Consider the following 19,806-nt stretch of genomic DNA (forward strand, 5'->3'; position numbering starts at 1 on the left):
GCTTGATGTACGCCATGGTGTGTACGAGACCGGACATCGGATATGCAGTCGGAGTGGTGAGCCGGTACATGAGCAATCCCGGCAAAGAGCATTGGAACGCGGTCAAGTGGATACTCCGATACCTGAAGGGCACGGCAAACGTGTGCCTCCGATTCGGCTCCGGTAAGCCCGAACTCGACGGCTTCACCGATTCGGATATGTCGGCTGATGCAGATACCAGCCGGTCCACATCAGGGTATGTGATGACGTATGCAGGGGGAGCTGTTTCATGGCAGTCGAGGCTGCAGAAGACGGTTGCGTTGTCAACCACGGAGGCGGAGTACATGGCGGCTGTAGAAGCCGGCAAGGAAATAATATGGATGAAGGACTTCATTAGAGAGCTCGGTATCCGGCAGGAGGAGTACCGACTCTACTGCGACAGTCAGAGTGCAATCCACCTTGCGAAGAACGCGGCCTATCACTCCCGGACGAAGCACATCCAGCGAAGATATCACTGGATCCGGGAAAGGATAGAAGACAAGGAGTTCGTGCTGACAAAGATCCACACGGACGAGAACGGGTCGGATATGCTGACCAAGGTCCTCACACCCGACAAGCTGGAAGCATGCCGGAAGAGGATCGGACTGGAAAGACATCCCATGCCGAAGTGAAGGGGGAGTTTGTTGGGATTTCGGTCCCTTCGGATGGGATGGTCGGATGTCGGAGACGAATGCCGACAAGCCCGGTTTCGGTTTCGGATCCGGATGACGGAGACCCCGGCTTCGGTGCCGGATGACGAATGTACCCGGAGAGCGATTCGGATGCAGGGACATATCCGTAATATGTTCGCTATGGGCCCCTGAGGCTATAGTTGTAAATAGCCCAAAGTCATATAAGTATAAATATGACTTAGGGCAAACTGTTTTATTGTTGCTCATCATTTTTCTGTTTTTCCACTCAAGAGAGTGAAGAGGGAGCAGCCGTGAGAGAGAGAGCGTGAGAGAGGAAGAGGACGACGCCTCTGTGTATTTCCGCCGCCTGTGGCGAGGACAGCGAGCTCAAGGTCGTCGCCTTGCAGCTCGCCATTGTATACTTCTCTTTGTATAGTGTTGGCTTGGAGTCTTGTACTCCCGTGGTTTTTCCCGTATAGGGTTTTCCACGTTAATCACTGTGTATTCGTGTGTTTCTCTCTGTGGTTCCTATTTTCTGCTGCATTGATTCGCGATTACTCGGTTGTGGCCGAGGGGGGAAGGTGAATCGAAGCGTCGATTCCCATCAAAACTAGTCCAATTATTTCCCCGCATGTTGCCAACTCATGCATATTCACCAAAATTGGGTGTGTGTCAATTGCAAATAATAATGGACTCAATGGGCGTCCTTGTCTAAGTGACTTTGTCAATGGTATTGCCTTAGTAACTTCACCATTTAACATAATGTGTGACATTGCACTTAACCCAACCTCAAAGAGAGTCAGGACATCCTTTCACCCAAACCCACATGAGACATAAGTTGAGTAATAAAATACTATAATATAAGAGAAGGCCAAGGTGTTGAGATTGCCTAATGGCTTATGCGGTAAAAGGTTAATTGGTTGAATCCTATTGTAATTGTGTGATAATTGGTATCAATGGAGGCAAATATGACATTGATATTAACACGTTGAGGGGAAACAATGATGAGGTTACCACTATTGGCCTTGAGGGAGGAATAATGTGATAATAGTTCTTATAAGGGTTCATTATATAAGTTCGTAGTATGAAACAACATTAAGGTAAAAGGAGTGCATGCACTAAAAAAATGGTCCAACTATCATCATCTTCGCCCAAAGACTTGACATCAATACACCACAAATTTGTTCCTTGTTAAGTATTAGCTAGACACTTACTTTGAGGACCTTGTTTGATGATGCCAATGTTACCCCAAAGTAACAAGGGGGGAACTTCTAAACCTTAGAGAAAAGCCTTGAGACAAATATGTGAATACCCAAATGTAAAAGACATATAGAAGCCAAAGTATAAGGGTTTGTTAAATTGTCATAGTACATTGTCGTGATGTGGCACATACAAAGGGAGATAAGCGACTAAAAGTCAAGTTTTGCAATAGGTCAAGATTATGGACGAAGAGAACCCAAAAAGAAAAAGAGAGGAGATGAGATTAAATCAACCACCAAACATGATTGTTATAGTATATAAGCCATCTACTCGAGCAAATGGCTAGCCCCAAAGGAAGAGATGTTTATGAGCTCATTCTCAAGATATTGCCACTTACACCAACAATATCAACTAATTGGATACCACATAAGACATCCAACCTTAGTGAGATTTGGCATCAACACCTTTCTATCCCCAATACATAATGAAACCACTCTATCTTGCCTATCATATGACCTTTAATTTCATATCGAGACCCTTTTAGCTATGTGCATTGTAGTCACGAGTTTCATGAATGATGATTATTACTTTAAGTGAAGTGGGTTACGAGGCAATAGAAAAGTGAGGATAAACTATATTTGAAGTGAAGACAAAGCTAGACCTTCCATTGTGAGATAACAAATATTTTGTTACTTCAACTATCTGATCTTTTGCACGGGGAGTAGAGCAACTTAATGTGTGATTAATGCATCGTCTCTCAATAGGCCTGTAATCCATTGTAAAGATGTTGGGTCCTACTAATATATTCATCTCCCATTTCATATCTATATTCTATTATGTGTGATTACCGAATGCCTATGTTGATTTGACATTATATTGCAAGCTAAATGCATCCAAAATCTTAGCACCATTAAATATGACTCTTTACCATCTACGTGTGTAGCTTATTTACATGTCATGCCAATGTAGCACAAGTTGTGTGTGAGTATGAATCCCTCTTTCTTGGAAGAGAAATTGCAAGGAATTAATGACAAATTGGTTGCCCATCATAAATCTCGTTTTCTAAAATAGATTTAATCTCGTAAATGATGTTGTCAACTAACTTTCATCTTAAAATGGAAAAGTAACGTTGGGATGCTAACAAACTAGTTGTCCATATTTTCATTGTAGGAGATTTTGTTACTTGATACAACAATACCTCACCTAACTCAGAAAATTTAAACCTTTGGATTGACATTCCTATGACAAACCTCACAGGCTTTCTTTTTTAGTTTTGGACTCAAGGGAAATCATTGTAGCACACCACCTTCACTCACAATATGTAGTCATAACCATTTTGTACAATTACAACATTTCGACAAAAATGAACTCAAGGTTTTTCTATTTTAAGTGTTCTGGTTGTAATACAATGCTAGCACAATCAAGTTAGTTAAAGACGAGGAGTATCGTTGTTCATGCATTGTTTGCATGATGAAACATTATGACAAAGCATATTGTACTAAAATAATATTGAAATATGAAATAATAAAATCACCCAACCTCATCATTCTCTAATTAAAGCTATAAGGTTGTTCGTTAAAAATGTGTATTTGGTAAAGGAAACAAATTAGATTTTTAGGAGCTATATTTAATAGTATTATAAAACTATTTTTAGAAGATTATGGAAGATATGATCCCTTAGTTGGTGGTATGTATATCATAGATTCATACTTATATAACTTCCAAATCTTTGGCCAAAGTTTATGGGTCAGAGTACATACTATAAGCAAGAAATGATTCTCTCGTGACTTGAGTCAAACTTAAAGAGGTGCATCACAAGCATGCCAAGTAAGGTGACAAAATTTTCAATGTCGGAACATGGATGACTATCGTGTATATATATATATATATATTTGTGTGTATGGGTGTGTGTGCGCATAAGACTTTCTAATTTGGATTAATGTATTTATATGTAGATCCCGAGTTTAGTGTATGTGTAGTTGAAAATACGTTGGTAGGCATTACAGATGATAATGACGAGGAAACATGTCGACTACTCATATGAGTATAATATATATTGACACGTCTCACAAAAAGTTACCTCTCGAGTATAATAGATTTTTTTGTAAATGTATGCAAAGCCGTTATATATGACATTTTGGAGTGAAATTTTAGGACTAACACTTAAAATAACTTCAGTGCAACTTTGTTTATAATTTGAGGGGATGTGGAAATTCCTTATCTGTGGCTCTTTAGGGATGAGATCGCTTAATCAATGGCTTCATACATCACATACATTTGAACGGAAAGTTATGATACATATTGTAGTTAAAAACTCTAGCTAGTGGAATTCCGAGTGGGTAGTTTTAAACTGGTTCAATTATTCAAAATATTGTTTTACTCACAAATTTATCTTAGTCATAAGGTGAAGACCAATGTTCAAGTATAACAATGATCAACCTTTTATCAAACGTCTCTCATCCTAGAGCCAACTTGAAAGATTCAAATTTATCATGAGACAGTGAAGATATTTGAAACACATGTGTGTTCAATGTTACCGTCTTGAATTTGCACGTGGACATAATGAAGATAAGTTAAAAAAATGCACTTCTTTCATGAAAGAATATATATGACTCTATGAAAATTTCAAATTGATATTTACAACGAGGCCCTTGTTGGGCTTATTTGTTTAACTGCTTTAAACCTTCTAAACGGTTTGGATTATGTTTCACTCGATAGTGTCCACATGTTTTGCATATTTATTGCCCAATATGTTGTTTTTAAGTTTATAGAAGAAAACAATCAAATGGTGGATTTTCAGTCATCACATCGTCAATTCGAATCACAAAATCTAACAAGTCGTATGAAGTTCAATTATCCATTAAAACACTCCTAAGGTTTGAGTACATATGAGACATCACATCTCTCTTTCCATTTCCTACCAATGCAAATATATAGGGGTAGACCATGTAACAACTTGGCTAAGAATTTGCTTAAAGTCACAAAATTGTCATGTATGGCAAAGGTAACACAATGCAGAATAGATTGCTTGATTGTATGTAGTATATGCATATGTCTTCCTCTGATGTGTTTGAAAGATTATATCAATTGTATCAGAGCGGTCAACGGGTTGCAAAGTGACATCAACATGTTAAAGCTTACTGACATCATTGTTTACATTGTAATTTGTGACATAGATAAGGTGAAGGTTTTAATTTAAAACACATTCTTACTAGTTGTGATATATATCAAAAAACAAGAAAAGTTTAGTTAAAAAAAGAGGCAAGTGCCACTTTATCATAAAGGATGGGATGATGCGCGTGCAATTTGTTTGTGTTACTTAGAGAGCACCATTTTAGAGCTTTTCATATAATACAAACTCGCCGAATCAACTTAATTTAGGTTTGAATGGTCCCCTCTCATCCAATCATCTCATGAGTTACGTTCTCTTAAAACAAACACAATTGGCACACATATTCATCCTAGGCGTCCACACCTTACATTGACTTAATCAACTCGCATAAGTTTGAGATTAGTCTTGTTGAGAATCTAGTTTGTTTTTTTTTGTCATTGTACACGTTTGTCTAGAAAGGAAAAAATGGACCAAATTGGTTTAAAAGCTATGATTCAAATAATGTATGTATGTATGTATGTATGTATGTATGTATTGGTCAAACATTTGCCAACTTTTCCATGCTTGGATGCGTTTTTTGCCCAACTAACACTAACCCTCTACACGGATCAAATTTGACCATGTGGGCTCGCAATGTGTCGTGCCATTTGTGTGTACCAACCTTGTCAATAATTTAATATACACACACGTAATCAAAATGCGCTATTTTTACACATTCACATTACTCGAATGTATTCAAATAAATAAGCAAATATATGATTAAGGCCTACGGGAAGGCATGTGGGGATGGGGCTGAGAACGCAACGAGGATGGAACTTTAGGCTCACGTAAAGTTAGCTCTTGTAAATATTGGTCCTAGTGCATGTCACTGGCAAGGAAATCAAACGCATGGTTCATGGTCACACGCTTAATATCTTTGGGCCAGACTCGTGGGTGCCATGAAATTTGATGAGTTCGTTAGAGGGGGATATATCGAGGATTGGATAATTTCATGTGTATTCGATCACGTCTTGACTTGCTTTACGAGAGGTGGTGATATCGATACTTCCTCGTGGAGTCAATGGTGATATGTCTTATTTCAATGGGCCCATCCGGCCTTGTGACCACGGCTTTTACCGGGCAGACGCTTGTGAAATGTGTTGACCGGACCGAAGAACCCGACAACAGCTTCCGAAACCAAATCAAGATCAAATTAGACACACACACACAACTCTGACAAAAAAAATCAAACCAGAAGAAAAGAGATAAGATTGAAAAAACAAGAATTCTAAAAACAGAAAAGAGAGAAAAAAGCAAACAAAAAATCAAAAACGCAAAATAAGAATGAAAAACAAGAATAAGAATAAAAAGAAAAAGAGAAAGAAATAAGAAAAGGGAATAACAAAAATAAAAACAAAAACGAAAACGAAAAGAAAAAAATACAATTAAAACAGAAAACAGAAAACAAAAATACAAATAAGAGGAAAAACAAGAACAAATAAATAAATAAATAAATAAAACAAAAACAAAAATACAAATACAAATAAGAGGAAAAACAAGAACAAAAAACAAAAATAAAAATAAAAATACAAATACAGATACAAATAAGAGGAAAAACAAGAACAAAAAACAAAAATAAAAATAAAAATACAAATACAGATACAAATAAGAGGAAAAACAAGAACAAAAAACAAAAATAAAAATAAAAATGCAAATACAGATACAAATAAGAGGAAAAACAAGAACAAAATTAAAAAGAAAAAAGAAAAAAAGAAAAAAAAACAATTCAAAATAAAATATAATTAAAAAATGAAATTAATAAAAATAAAGTAAAATAAAACTAAAAATAAAAATAAAACTAAAAAAAATAAAAATAAAAAAAATAAAATAAAAAAAAACTAAAAAAAAAAAAAAAAGAAATAAAAAAATAAATAAAAACTAAAAAATAATAAATAATAAAAAATAATAAAAAATAAAATAAATAAAATAAGAAAATGAAAATAGCCTTTATCCCTGTATCTCTCTGTCTCTTTATCTCTCTATCACTCTGAATCTCTCTCTCTCTCTCTCTCTCTCACACACACACACACACACACACACACACACACACACACACACACACACACACACACGCACACGCAGACAGACATGTGGGGGGGGTGGGGGGGGGGGGGGTTTCTCCCTTAAAAGCTCTGGCTTTTCCTCCCCTGTTTCTCATCTCGAGCGTTTTCTCCATCGCTCTTTCCTTTCTCATCCGTTCCCTCTCTGTACTTTCCGCCCATTCAATTTGTCCTTCCCCCCCCCCCCCCCCCCCATCCCCATCCTTTTCTTTTTTAAGTCTGGATAGACGACAGAAGCCCTTTCCCTACTCTACATTAATCGCCTTCTCCTTCCCCTTAATTCTTCCTCTCCCCTTCACCTCCTTTGATTGATTTCCTTTTTTTTAAAATTTTTTTTTTAATTTTTTAAGTTTTCTTCTCGCCCCCATATATTGCGCGCAATCGCTCCCCGACAGACATGGCTCCCGAGGTTTCAGATCCGTCTACTGTTGAGAAGGTGCTCCAGCGTTTCCTACTATGATTAGGGTTTAGGGTTTAAATTAAAGATGTGGCTCGACTATGATTCGTGTGGGATTAAGGGGCACATTAGGAGTTGCCTAGGGTGTAATTAGGGGTGCTGTGGATCCGCAATTAATGTGTGATTAGGCTGTAATCAATGTGTAAGCAAGCAAGCAAGTAAGTGGTGATTAAGATGTAATTAGCACTTCCAACAGATCTCTCATGGGCTTGGATCTCCTTTTGGTTAATTCTTGCCTTTTCATGTTCATTGATATGAAGTGGGGTTTTTTTCCCACTTACCACTTGTGCTTTTCTTGTTTTTCTAACAAGTGCTGTTTTTTTTTGGGGGGGGGGGTTGTTTCTTTTTTTGCTTTGTTGTATGAATATAGGGCGCCGCACTGAATATTGATGGAAGGAAGCAAGGAGGAAAGTCTGTGGATGACTGGCTTCCTGTGACAGGGTCTCGTGATGCAAAATGGTGGTATTCTGCATTCCACAATGTCACTGCAATGGTGGGCGCTGGTGTGTTAAGCTTACCATACGCCATGGTATATTTGGGATGGTAAGGACCTTGATCACAAAACCAGCATTTGGTCTCTCATCACATGTCCATTAATCACATCCTCAATGGCCTTATAATCACATCTTCAATGCCCTAAATCACATCTTCAATGGCCATTAATCACATCTTTAATGGTCATTAATCACATCCTCAATGGCCTTAATCACATCTTTTCAATGGCATTACTTCCACATCCAATGCCTTCTTGATTCATGTTGAACGGCCAAATCCGATGTCCATTAATCACATGATCAATGGATCTAATCACACGGTCGATGTGCTTTATCACATGGTCAATGGATCTAATCACATGGTCGATGTGCTTAATCACATGGTCAATGGATCTAATCACATGGTCGATGTGCTTAATCACATGGTCAATGGATCTAATCACACGGTCGATGTGCTTAATCACATGGTCAATAGAGCTAATCACACGGTCGATGCCCTTCATCGCATGTCCTTAATTCTCCCCTTGACCACATGTCCAAAATGAATTAACCATAGTTTACAATCATTCAGCATGTACCCTTTGAAGCATGGTTTGTAATTTGTTAAACATGGGCGGTGCAGGGGTCCAGGTGTAGTGGTGCTTGTGCTCTCATGGGCCATCACTCTCTATACCTTGTGGCAGATGGTGGAGATGCATGAGATGGTGAAAGGGAAGAGATTCGATCGATACCATGAGCTGGGGCAACACGCATTCGGAGAGAAGCTAGGGCTATGGATAGTGGTGCCCCAACAATTGATTGTCGAGGTCGGGGTGGACATCGTGTACATGGTCACGGGCGGGACTTCGTTGCAGAAATTCCACGACTTAGTGTGCGTGTCATGCCCCAAGATAAGGCGGACATTTTGGATCATGATCTTTGCGTCCGTCCACTTTGTCTTGGCCCAACTCCCCAACTTCAACTCTATTGCTGGCGTCTCCTTAGCCGCTGCCGTGATGTCTCTGAGGTATGGTCTTGTGTATTTGATTTCTGCAGAATTCTAGTCAGTTCTTTAAATTACATTAGTTAGTTCTTTCTTTGAGAGGTTTCTGTCTCTGAGGTTTCTATGTTTGTGTAATTGTTTTTTGCCCAATTCTAGTTAGTTCTTTAAAGTGTACACAACTTGCTTCTTTGTGAGTAGGAAAACCATGGCACAAAGTCGCATCTTAGCAACGACTTATATTGCTAGGGACCAAAAATTCTTCCCAAATTAGTTAGTTCTTTCTTTGAGAGGTTTCTGTCTCTGAGGTTTCTATGTTTGTTGCGTTGTTTTTTGCCCAATTCTAGTTAGTTCTTTAAAGTGTACACAACTTGCTTCTTTGTGAGTAGGAAAACCATGGCACAAAGTCACATCTTAGCAACGACTTATATTGCTAGGGACCAAAAATTCTTCCCAAACTGAATAATCACCAAGATGATCACTGTATATACTTTAGCAACAACATTGTAGCTATGGATTGAATTTGTTTGTTTGAGCCATCATAACATCCTTTTTAGCTACTTCTTGCTATCAGTATAGTCTCTTGAATGTTGATATATAGGGAACACACACACACTCACTAGGATGTTTTAAATCTAGAGCATGAAGACTCTCATCAAATTATGTATTAAAAATGCCCTGATGTGTATGTAGCTATTCAACCATAGCGTGGACGGCATCTGCAGCTCATGGGAATGAAGGTGCGTCATATGATTACATTCATGGCTCATCCGAAGCGAAAACAGTCTTCGGTGTGTTCAATGCATTAGGGCAAGTTGCATTCGCATATGCTGGCCATAATGTTGTGTTGGAGATCCAAGCCACCATACCCTCGACACCCGAGAAGCCATCCAAGATCCCCATGTGGCGCGGTGTCGTCGTGGCTTATGGCATTGTTGCGCTTTGCTACTTCCCCGTGGCCCTTATCGGTTATTGGGCTTTTGGGAATGTAGTCAGCGACAATGTTCTTGTTACTCTCGACAAACCCACGTGGCTCATTGCTGCCGCTAATTTGATGGTCGTGATTCATGTCATCGGAAGCTATCAGGTGAAATATAAATGCTCCATGAGTTTCTTGCTTCCTGCTATCACTATAATGTTTGCGAGCATACATATAATCATTTAGGTTAATGGGTTCGGTTAGAACATAGCTATCCATTTGGGCCAAATTGTTATCTTACAAAATGGAGTGGGGTTTATACCTCAATTGCATATATACATACTGGTCCACAAAATGGTCCACGTAGTAGCTATGGTGTGTAATTGAACTTATTAGTTCTTGATTATGTTTGCTCGTATATGTGTGTGCATATGCAACATAGAATTTGTGGACATAAACCTCTCAGTTATCACTTCTAGGGGTTTCTCAAAGTTATTCCCTACTTCCTGTCAGGTTTTTAAGGTTTCATAAACTATACATTAGAAATTCCAAGAGATTAGTTAAATTTTAACCTGGTCTGTACACCCGATGCAGATATATGCGATGCCGGTTTTTGACATGATGGAAACGGTGCTTGTAAAAAAGGTGGGGCTTCCCCCCGGCATTTTGCTTCGTTTGATCGTTCGCTCGGCCTATGTTGGTGAGTAATCTCAAGACAAATCAACTTTAAACCCTAAATGTGGAAGCCTGAAACCTCTGATCCCGACGTAATCTATACTTTCTTGTGTTATGCACAGCTTTCACATGCTTTGTTGCTGTTACCATACCATTTTTCGGTGCATTGCTTGGGTTTTTCGGAGGGTTTGCTTTTGCACCCACAACGTACTTTGTAAGTTACTTACATTCTTATGGCTTGAGGGTTTCCTAACAAATAGTTCTTTTTTCATCTAAATGACGGCATTATCATGAACTCATGTGACTATGTATGTACGTATGTATCCATGGCAGTTGCCTTGCATCATGTGGCTCGCAATCTACAAGCCAAAACGATTCAGCTTGTCATGGATAGTGAATTGGGTGAGTGCAAATACATAATATGCTTCAATAAGTTGTATAGACCCGATCCCCCCTTGTCATGTTAATATATCTAAATGATGGATGGTCTGACATTTTGTTTTGCATCATTCAGTTTTGTATCATAGTGGGGTTTATGCTCATGATTGTGTCTTCGATCGGAGGACTTCGTCAGATTATCGTGTCGGCATCGGACTATACCTTCTTTAGCTAAATAAAGCAATGCCAAAAAAAGAGGGAAGGATGTATTTTGTGTGTTGCTAGCCCAAAAAACAAAAAACCCACACATAGACATCACTAAGATTAGTGTGTAGTGTATTTAGTTTTAGCATGAATTTGTATCATGGACATAATTTTCTCATTGAATTCTAGTTGAGAATTAGCGTCAGGTCAGGTTGGCCTGACGGCTGTATATTTTTCAGTGTCATTCTACATGTATAAATATGACAATTTAATCTTTTTTTATATCCTGCTGTTTCAATAACCAATCCTATCTTTGTTATTTTGTAACACCATTCAATCTTTTAGATATGTTATATGAGGTTTTATGTTATATGATGGGCCTTAGATACACGGGACGGGGTTTCGGGTTTGGGCTAGGGTTTTGGTGGTTCTAGGGATCTTGACTAAAAAACTAACCCAGTGAACATGGGGTTGTGAAACAGCTAAATTTAGCTGTCAGTGGACATTGAATACTGTTTGTCTTGGAGTTAAAATGATTGAATGCGTTTTCTGATTACAATTAAAAGTAGCCAAATACTTAAAAAACGCCCTTGTTCTACACACCCATATATATAATATATATATACAAAAATATGGAGTTTTATTTGAATAGCCGTTCCAGTTTTGAGAAAGAGTTAAAGCTATTGGTGTTCCATATTCTTGCTTGACTGTGAAGAAACAGAAACAAAAGAAGCCATAGTTGAGATGGCTGTTTTCTAGGCGGTTTGTACAATACACCGATCCGGAATGTAGTTTTCTTAAAGGCTAAGTAGTAGTTGTGTATGTTATGTGGTAAAGAATTTAGGGGTAAGCGAGAGATAACTCCAATGGGGATCATGGTCTAGCAGGTAAATGTGTATATGTATGGTATGGATTCAATTCAAAAACTCCCCTGCCTCATGGCCCTTGCACTGATTGCGTAATAAATAGCTCAAAGTGTAAGGATTCGGAAGCCTGTTGTGATGATGACCATAGCGGATGAAATGTATTTAGCCTAAATATTCTGTAGTTTCAACAATGATTGTTGCGGATAAGGTAGTTAACTTTAAGGATTCGAAAGCCTGATTGATTGATTGATTGATTGATTGACCATGATCTTGTGCGGCCCCAACCAGATCGATGAATTTGTCTTGGCAGAGTGTTTAACAATAGTAGATCACCAGGGAGCACCCTAACCCCATTACAAGATAAAAGCAAAAGTGACACAACCTTTGGTGGTGTGATGTAACTCCCTCTTGAATCTTAAGTTTATCTCTCCCTATATATAGCGCAAAAGCAAAAAGCAAAAAGCAAAAAGAAAAAAGCAAAAAGCAAAAAGCAAAAAAAGCAGAGGTGATAGCTGTTTGTGAGCCACTTTGAATCTGGGGTGTTTTTGACCTCTTCAATGTATATAACTCCCTCTTTGAATCTTAAATTTAAGTCTCCCTATTTATAGTGCAAAAGCAAAAGGCAAAAGGCAAAAAGGTATTTTAAGTCATTTTGAATTTGATCTTTGAGTGTTTTTGGCCTTTTCAATTTTCAAAGAGGTTAATTATGTGATAAATCATATATCTATGTATCTTTCTTTCTTTCTATTTATATATATATATATGTAGAGAGAGAAAAATACATAGAGAGAGGGGGAGGAGATAGATAGATCTAGAGAGCTTTGCCAAGAAAGAACAAAGGTGAGACCTAGATAGAGATAAAGGGATATTTTAAAAAGAAGAAGATGAACATCTAGAGAGAGGAAATGGGAATAATATACATAGGTGAGAGGAAAAAGTTTGGAGGGGACTCTTTTTTTTATTTTAAAAAAAGCCCAGATCTAGAGAGAGGAAAAGACAGGACCCCCGATGAAATTCGAATCCGAAAAGGCTTTGGAACATCGATGAAGGGCACGAAGGAAAGAGAAGAAATGCAAACGAAAACATTGTAAAGATTTTTTGTCCTGGAGCATCCCTTGGGAGTCATCTCATCTATCTCAATTCATGCATGGGAAAGAAACTCAGTCGGGTCGTAAATATAGATTTCCCAAACATTGGAGATGAATGAGAGCTTGAGCTATGCACATGTTGATCTATCTATCTATCTATCTATCTATCTATCTATCTATAGATCGATAGATATAGGGAGACCCTTTTTTTGTACATATACTTGACACTCTACCATCAAGTGCGACTATATATGTGTGTATCCCCAACAATCTTAGGTTTCAATGGGTGCTATTTGAAATTGTAGCTTGAATCTTATCGGAGAACTAACTCTAGGCCTTCATGATGACAAAGTTGTATTCGTGTGCACGCACGCTTACGCTTCGTGCTCTTGAGACGACAACACATTGCTTTGTTGGGCCACCGACCCCTCTATATCGATGGTTGTGGTGTTCAACATAGTTTAGAGAGGTTAAAAAATTGAGCAATTTAAAAACTTTCAACCCCTCATGTTTTTTTATGCTCGAGACTTTGGTGAGAAAATTGCAATTTTAATATATTCTTGTCATTGTACCCAAAAAAATTAGTGTTTTTGTACGAACCCAGTGATTGCAAATTCCAAGCTCATATCAGTTATACGACATATAGATGGTTGTATTGTGTTATTCGTCCTAATTGTTGATATTATGAGTCATGTCATGCATGAGGTGGGAGCTCATTGTTGGCTTGCAAATTGCATTAGAAGTACCTTTCTCCATAAAATGAACATGTATACCAAAACAATACTGCAAAGAAACATTGTCTTTGAAACTGTGCCTACTTTAGTAATACACCTTTTGTACGATTTGTATATTAATCTTAAAGATCTTGTACCTTTAACAATGGAAGGTAATAATCATGTTTCCCTATATTCGGAGGCTAGATAATGCATAATAAGGAAATGAAAGAATATTATTTTGCGTGACAAAGTAACAAACCATGTTGCAGATACAATATCAACCTCCAAGAACTAACGAGGTTCGGATTAGGCATTGAATAGAAGCTTGTTTATCAATAAACTACTAATGGGAGCAATGCATTGAATAAACTAGTGATGGAGATTAGAAGTCATGTTCATGGTGTTTGGATTTCTTGATGACTAATGAACCATATCATAAATAGATGAGGATAAAAATCTAAATTTTCGATGAAACTAGTAAGGCTTGAAGTAGTCAACAGTGAACAAGATTCTTGTGATATTATTGGATATATTTAAAGACATAACTTTATGATATCAAACTACCTTTTTGACAAGTTTTCATTTTACTTTTAAGACCAATTTTGATTTTCTGTGCGATTTTAACGTGCGAAAGCTACGTGGTCGAAGACTTTTTAATATCATTGATAATTCAAAAGGAATAATATAGAGTCTAGACTATGAGTAGAGAGAGGTTAGCCAATAGTAGATGAGCAAGTGGGGAGAACTAAAGAAAGTTTTTGTTGACAACCTTGAGCAACATTGTATTGGCTACTCTATGCATCGTTGAATCCAATGACGAACTCAAATTAAAGTTTAGGACGGAAATTACCGTGCAAAAAAACACTCAAACTAAAAAAAAAGGTCAACATTAAAAAGCTTATTGAAAGCCAAAATTCATGATCAACCTTAGTTATCAGTGAGGTTTTTGACATAATGTTACAAGTTTTATGAAATTGTATGCTTGTTGATTGATTGTTTGCAAAGGCATGTGGAGAAGTAACATGCGCGCATGTTTATTTGTGCGGTAAGAAGTCATGGTGTGACCGACAGAATGAAACCAAGATCACCATAAAAAAGGATGCTTCACAAGCTCTTAAATCATGTTCAAAAAACATTTGTTTTGCCAACGCGTTGAAATGCCTCGAGAAATTATATTAGGCAAAATATTGAAAATTCTGGTGGGTTATAATATAAATCTAGTTTTGGTGGTGTTTTTAACCATGAAGTTCCCAATTAGAAGCTAGTTTCCTTTTGAAATATTGGTTGGAAGGAACTCTAAAACAATTTCTAATCAAGGAAAGTGTAATATTACTTACTAGTGACCTTCAACGTGTTTAACACAAAGCTCAAATTGAGGAGAACATGTAAACAAAGAGTTATTTAAAGTTAAGTATAATAATTGAAAGTTTTCCGAAATGTGTTAAAAAATGGCAACTCGTGTTTGAACATGTTCTGAGTAAAGAATGTCCCCAAAAGGTGATTTAAATATCAAAACCCTATTTTGCTTTATACAACATGACAACATAACATGTTGTAAATATTCTTTATCTCATCGGTTTTTGGAGATTGACCTCTTTTCTTTATGTTTGGAGAGCTTTTAGCTTCTAAAGTTGCTTTCCTTAGCTTTTTATACAAATAAATATTCTCGGAGTCAAAAGCGTGTTTCATTCTTTATGATTGCGTTGTTAAATTATTAAATAAAATGTAGGGTGAAAATTTAAAAACATTTCTTGAAAGGCCTTCAATCATCTGTAACACAAACTTCTGTACGAGAAAGTGCACATTGTATTCTTATTGTTTACAAGTCATGAACAAACTTGTAGGTCCAAACCTTAATCATGAGATGAGAATCGACCTACATATGTATGATTGTGGAATAAGAAATAAAACTTTATTGAATAATATGAAAGAGAAGGGGAGAGACTTTGAATAAATCATTACAAGGGAAGCTTCATGTAGGAAGACAGAGAGACAAGACAATGCCTAATTGCTTAATATACGCATGAATGATATCATGGACAAAGGCAAAAGCCGATATGAAGAAGTAATATCTGAATTATGTACAACTTCTTGAACAAAACATAAATCTCAAGAATGTTGTTGCGAAAACGCGTGTATGCGTGTCAAAATGCAACAAAACCATATAGCTTTGGAACCAATAAAGGTGTTTGGTATGATAATTTGGTTGTGTGCCTATTGTTCTCGATTCTAGGATCCCTTTTAGCTTCTAGATCTCGTCATCACTAACATTTTGTGATATTAGGTTGTCGTTCCACTAGTAGCTCTCTTCACTACTAGGCTCTTCTTTCACCTCTAGCTCTCCTCGCTCGTAGTTATCTTCATCACTAGGCTCTTGATTTACTACTAGATCTCTTCATTCCTAACTAACTTTCTTCATCGCAATAAGTCTCTTTACAACTAACTATTTGTGCCACTAGCTTCTAGGCTCTCATTTCACCACTAGCTTTCATCACGCCTAGCCCCTTAAGTCACCACCAACTCTATTCACTTCTCTTTTCACTCGTAGAAAATTACTTCAACACCAAGACATGTTGAATGCATGATTAACGACAAGACAATTTCAAATAATTAAGTAATTACCGTTAGTGAGCTCTCTTTGTTTGCCTCTCTCTCTTTTCTTACTCTAACCCCTCGGGCCTCAATCTAACAACCACAACCCCACAAATGAGCCAACCATTACTTTTATAGCCCAAAGTTAGTACTTTTGGGTTGCCGCATACCAAACCAACCAAATTACAATAGAAATGTGTTGAGACCCTATGTAAAGGTATATAAACCTTGCAACATCTAACTTGACGGTGATACATTAAAACCTATTCTGCTAGTGCATAATTTAACTATTTATGAATATGTCTGAGCTTTTGTAGCCTCCCTAATATAACAAAAATCCTACCACTTGGATCACATTCTCCCCATGACCCAACCACATCATGACACCCACTACTTCCAAAACCACAATTCCTACTTCAACACTATAATGCACGTTTCCATGTATTTAACCAATATTTTATGTTTCCAAAAACTAATAATTAAAACTTAAAGATTTTAAGTAGTGTTTTTTTGGGGGGAAAAACTTAAAGATTTGGCGAAAACACAATTGTTAGATGCAATGCAAATTTTAGAAGCATTCTAACATAATCAATATGTCTATGCATTTAATGTTTAGAAAATGTATTCAAAGTATTTAAAAAATCATAAAATACTCCTATCATATTATTTTACTCCTATTGTATGCTAATATTTTACAATTATGCACACATCCTTGGACATTCTCATGAGTTATGTGATTCTTATTGCCAAATTTGTTTCATCTTTTCATGCCATGACATTGCAATCCATGGGGAGATCGATTGCTCAATAGGCATAACAAGCCTTTTTCCATTAACGAACTCGTTTGGCATAAATCTCATCACTATTGCTATGCATGGTTTTGTTTGCCAACTAGGCATAGGGTAACCGTTCCACCTTTTGCTTTGCTTCGGATCTATAAGTGGCGAGTCAATACTTGACTCTCAATAGTGAGAAAAGTTTTCTTGCTTCACCAACATCTAATTCATCTCTATCAACCACAACTCTCCCAACACGCCCATTTTTGCATGTCATATCGTTGCTACAATTGTTTTATTTTGTAGCACTCCGCACTCCATCTGGTTTTTTGAGAACTTCTCTAGCAAATCTTGGTACTTTATTTGCTATAAACCCATGTGCATTATCACAATATGAACCATCCACAAAGAGTGCATTGCCAAGGGACATCATACACAACCCATATCTGTTACCCCATTACTACTAGCACTAACACCACACATGTTACCCCTCTTCCCCACACATCCCCCCTTCTTTATCCGCACCACCACATCCCTTCCCCTTTCGCTATCAACCACTGCACAACCGTCTCACACATCTTGCTCCACACCTCTTGTGCCATCTCTCTTGATGAAATGCTCTCTCACTCATCTTCGCCTCCAACATCGCCCACTACCACCAATCATCACCAACAATTCCCAATCTAAAAGTTTATCCAACGCTTCAAGACATGTCGTTTTTTTTATGACTATATACTTGTCCACTTTCATATTGGTTCCCTACTCAACACATATATGATGAGAATGAGACCAAGTGATGAGCATTGGGGATCTCAAGAAGCCACTAGATGTCTCACATTTGATGCTTGTGTTTGGGGATATACTCAAGAATTCTAATAGAAGCAAAGTAATAGATTGAGAAAGAGAGACTAACATTGTAAAGGGGATAGGGGATATAAAGGTAATATCTATAAACCTTTATATCCTCCAAGTGTGAAAGGGATAGTTATTTTGCCCCCCACAAATGACACCAATGTGGCTCTCAAAAAGAACACCCGAGAAAGATATAATGTTTTGGAAGGGTACAAAAGTACACTATAACAACTTGCGTGATTCAACATTGTGGATGGATACACCCATGAGTGTGCACTCATTATGCTAGGAGGATATTAACCACTCATCTGCAACATGGCATGACTGAAGGACCTGGGAGATGCATGAGAGAGAGAGAGAGAGGCTCGCTCCAAGGAAAGCAATCCAAGAATAAATTTAACCTGAAGTCTCTAGGTATTAGGAACCTCATTCTGATGCCACGAGTTGGAGATGTGGAAGGTGAGCTTGGAAGTGGCAAGGTCATCTAGGTGTGGAGGAAAGTTAAAAGTATGGAAGAGAGAAAGAGAGAGAGCACACACACGAAAGTTAAATTGAAGGCCATGCATTCTAACCAAGACTAATGTTCCAATCCTTATCCAAAAGAAATAGAAGACCATGGGTGACTTAGGAGCATGCACTCACCTAAGAACCTTGAACCCTATAAATCCAAACCAACATACTTTGACTAGGTGGTGTTTTTCCACCGCGGAAAGACAAAGATGCCAATTGTCACTACGGACAAAACCAACGTTAGTGCATACTTAGTTCAACACCAAGATTTCATCCTCGTCTTCAATATCCACATCCTTCAAGCCGCAGCCCAATATCAATGACGTTCCCCACAAGTGGCCACAATGCTACAACAGTACACGCAAGGAAGACCCTTGAGGAATCTAAAAAGCCTAATGAAGACGCCCTTTTGATGCTAGTTAGAGAGCTAGGCAACGGAGATGGGGGGAAAAATCATTCAGAGAGCTAAAGGTCCTCTTATCTTAGACCCCCTCCTACTTCCCAATTGGAATTGGGAGTTCCATATGTTTGTCAATGCCTTTGACATCACGTTTCATGACATGCTTATGAAAATGTATGAACCTAGATGGTATCAGCTCATGTTCACGCCAATTGTAAGCTCTCTGAGCAGAAAAACTATTCCACAATGTTAGGACAGAAGCGGTTGGCATGATCTATAGTGTGACCAAGTTCTGCTACTAATTGGGCCAAAATTCACTTTTGATGCAAATCATTCCTCTCCTCTACCTCATTGCCACGATGGCCTATGTCCAACAATTACCCAGATGGAATTCTTTAGAAGTTCCAGTTCTTCCAAAGCCCAGATCCTAACACGGGATTTTGATATGCACAATAAGGGGTTTGACGACTTCTCGAATGCAGCCATCTTTCTCATTTGTGCAGTCAGCACATTACACATGCCACTTGATGATCTGAACCACTGGATCATTGAAATAATCACAATTCTTGCTATTGGAACCCAGCCATGAGCCTCACCAAGGAGGGGTGCAAATACCCACTATTGGTAGTTGCAACCTTTGTTAGCTCAATGATGTCCGTTACCACGAACTTGTGGATGGTGACAAGTATAACAAAGTTCTCATCCATGAAAAGAACCTCATAGAGCCCACTCTAGGGTCTTCTGATGGTCACTAGGTTGATGATGGCACTGGAAGTAAGCTTTGGCACAACAATTTGTGGTGTCCAATGGTCCATACAACACCCACTTCTACAAAACTT

At 37.9% G+C, this 19,806-nt stretch overlaps 1 protein-coding gene across 1 annotated transcript; it reads left to right on the forward strand.

Moving 5' to 3' along the window:
* The first annotated feature begins 7,364 nt into the window (after nt 1-7,364).
* Nucleotides 7,365-11,278, forward strand: LOC147852572 (lysine histidine transporter 2-like). Its single transcript, XM_087333989.1, has 8 exons — nt 7,365-7,497; nt 7,889-8,061; nt 8,635-9,018; nt 9,685-10,078; nt 10,505-10,610; nt 10,708-10,799; nt 10,919-10,987; nt 11,100-11,278. Exons 1-8 carry the CDS (start codon nt 7,459-7,461, stop codon nt 11,196-11,198), a joined length of 1,356 nt encoding a protein of 451 aa, XP_087190115.1. The 5' UTR covers nt 7,365-7,458; the 3' UTR covers nt 11,199-11,278.
* Nucleotides 11,279-19,806: the final 8,528 nt, after the last annotated feature.

This window comes from Azolla caroliniana, unplaced genomic scaffold (assembly GCF_043228905.1).
Source record: "Azolla caroliniana isolate FFs.n. ecotype wild unplaced genomic scaffold, voAzoCaro1.0.p SCAF_18, whole genome shotgun sequence".
Lineage (NCBI taxonomy): Eukaryota > Viridiplantae > Streptophyta > Polypodiopsida > Salviniales > Salviniaceae > Azolla > Azolla caroliniana.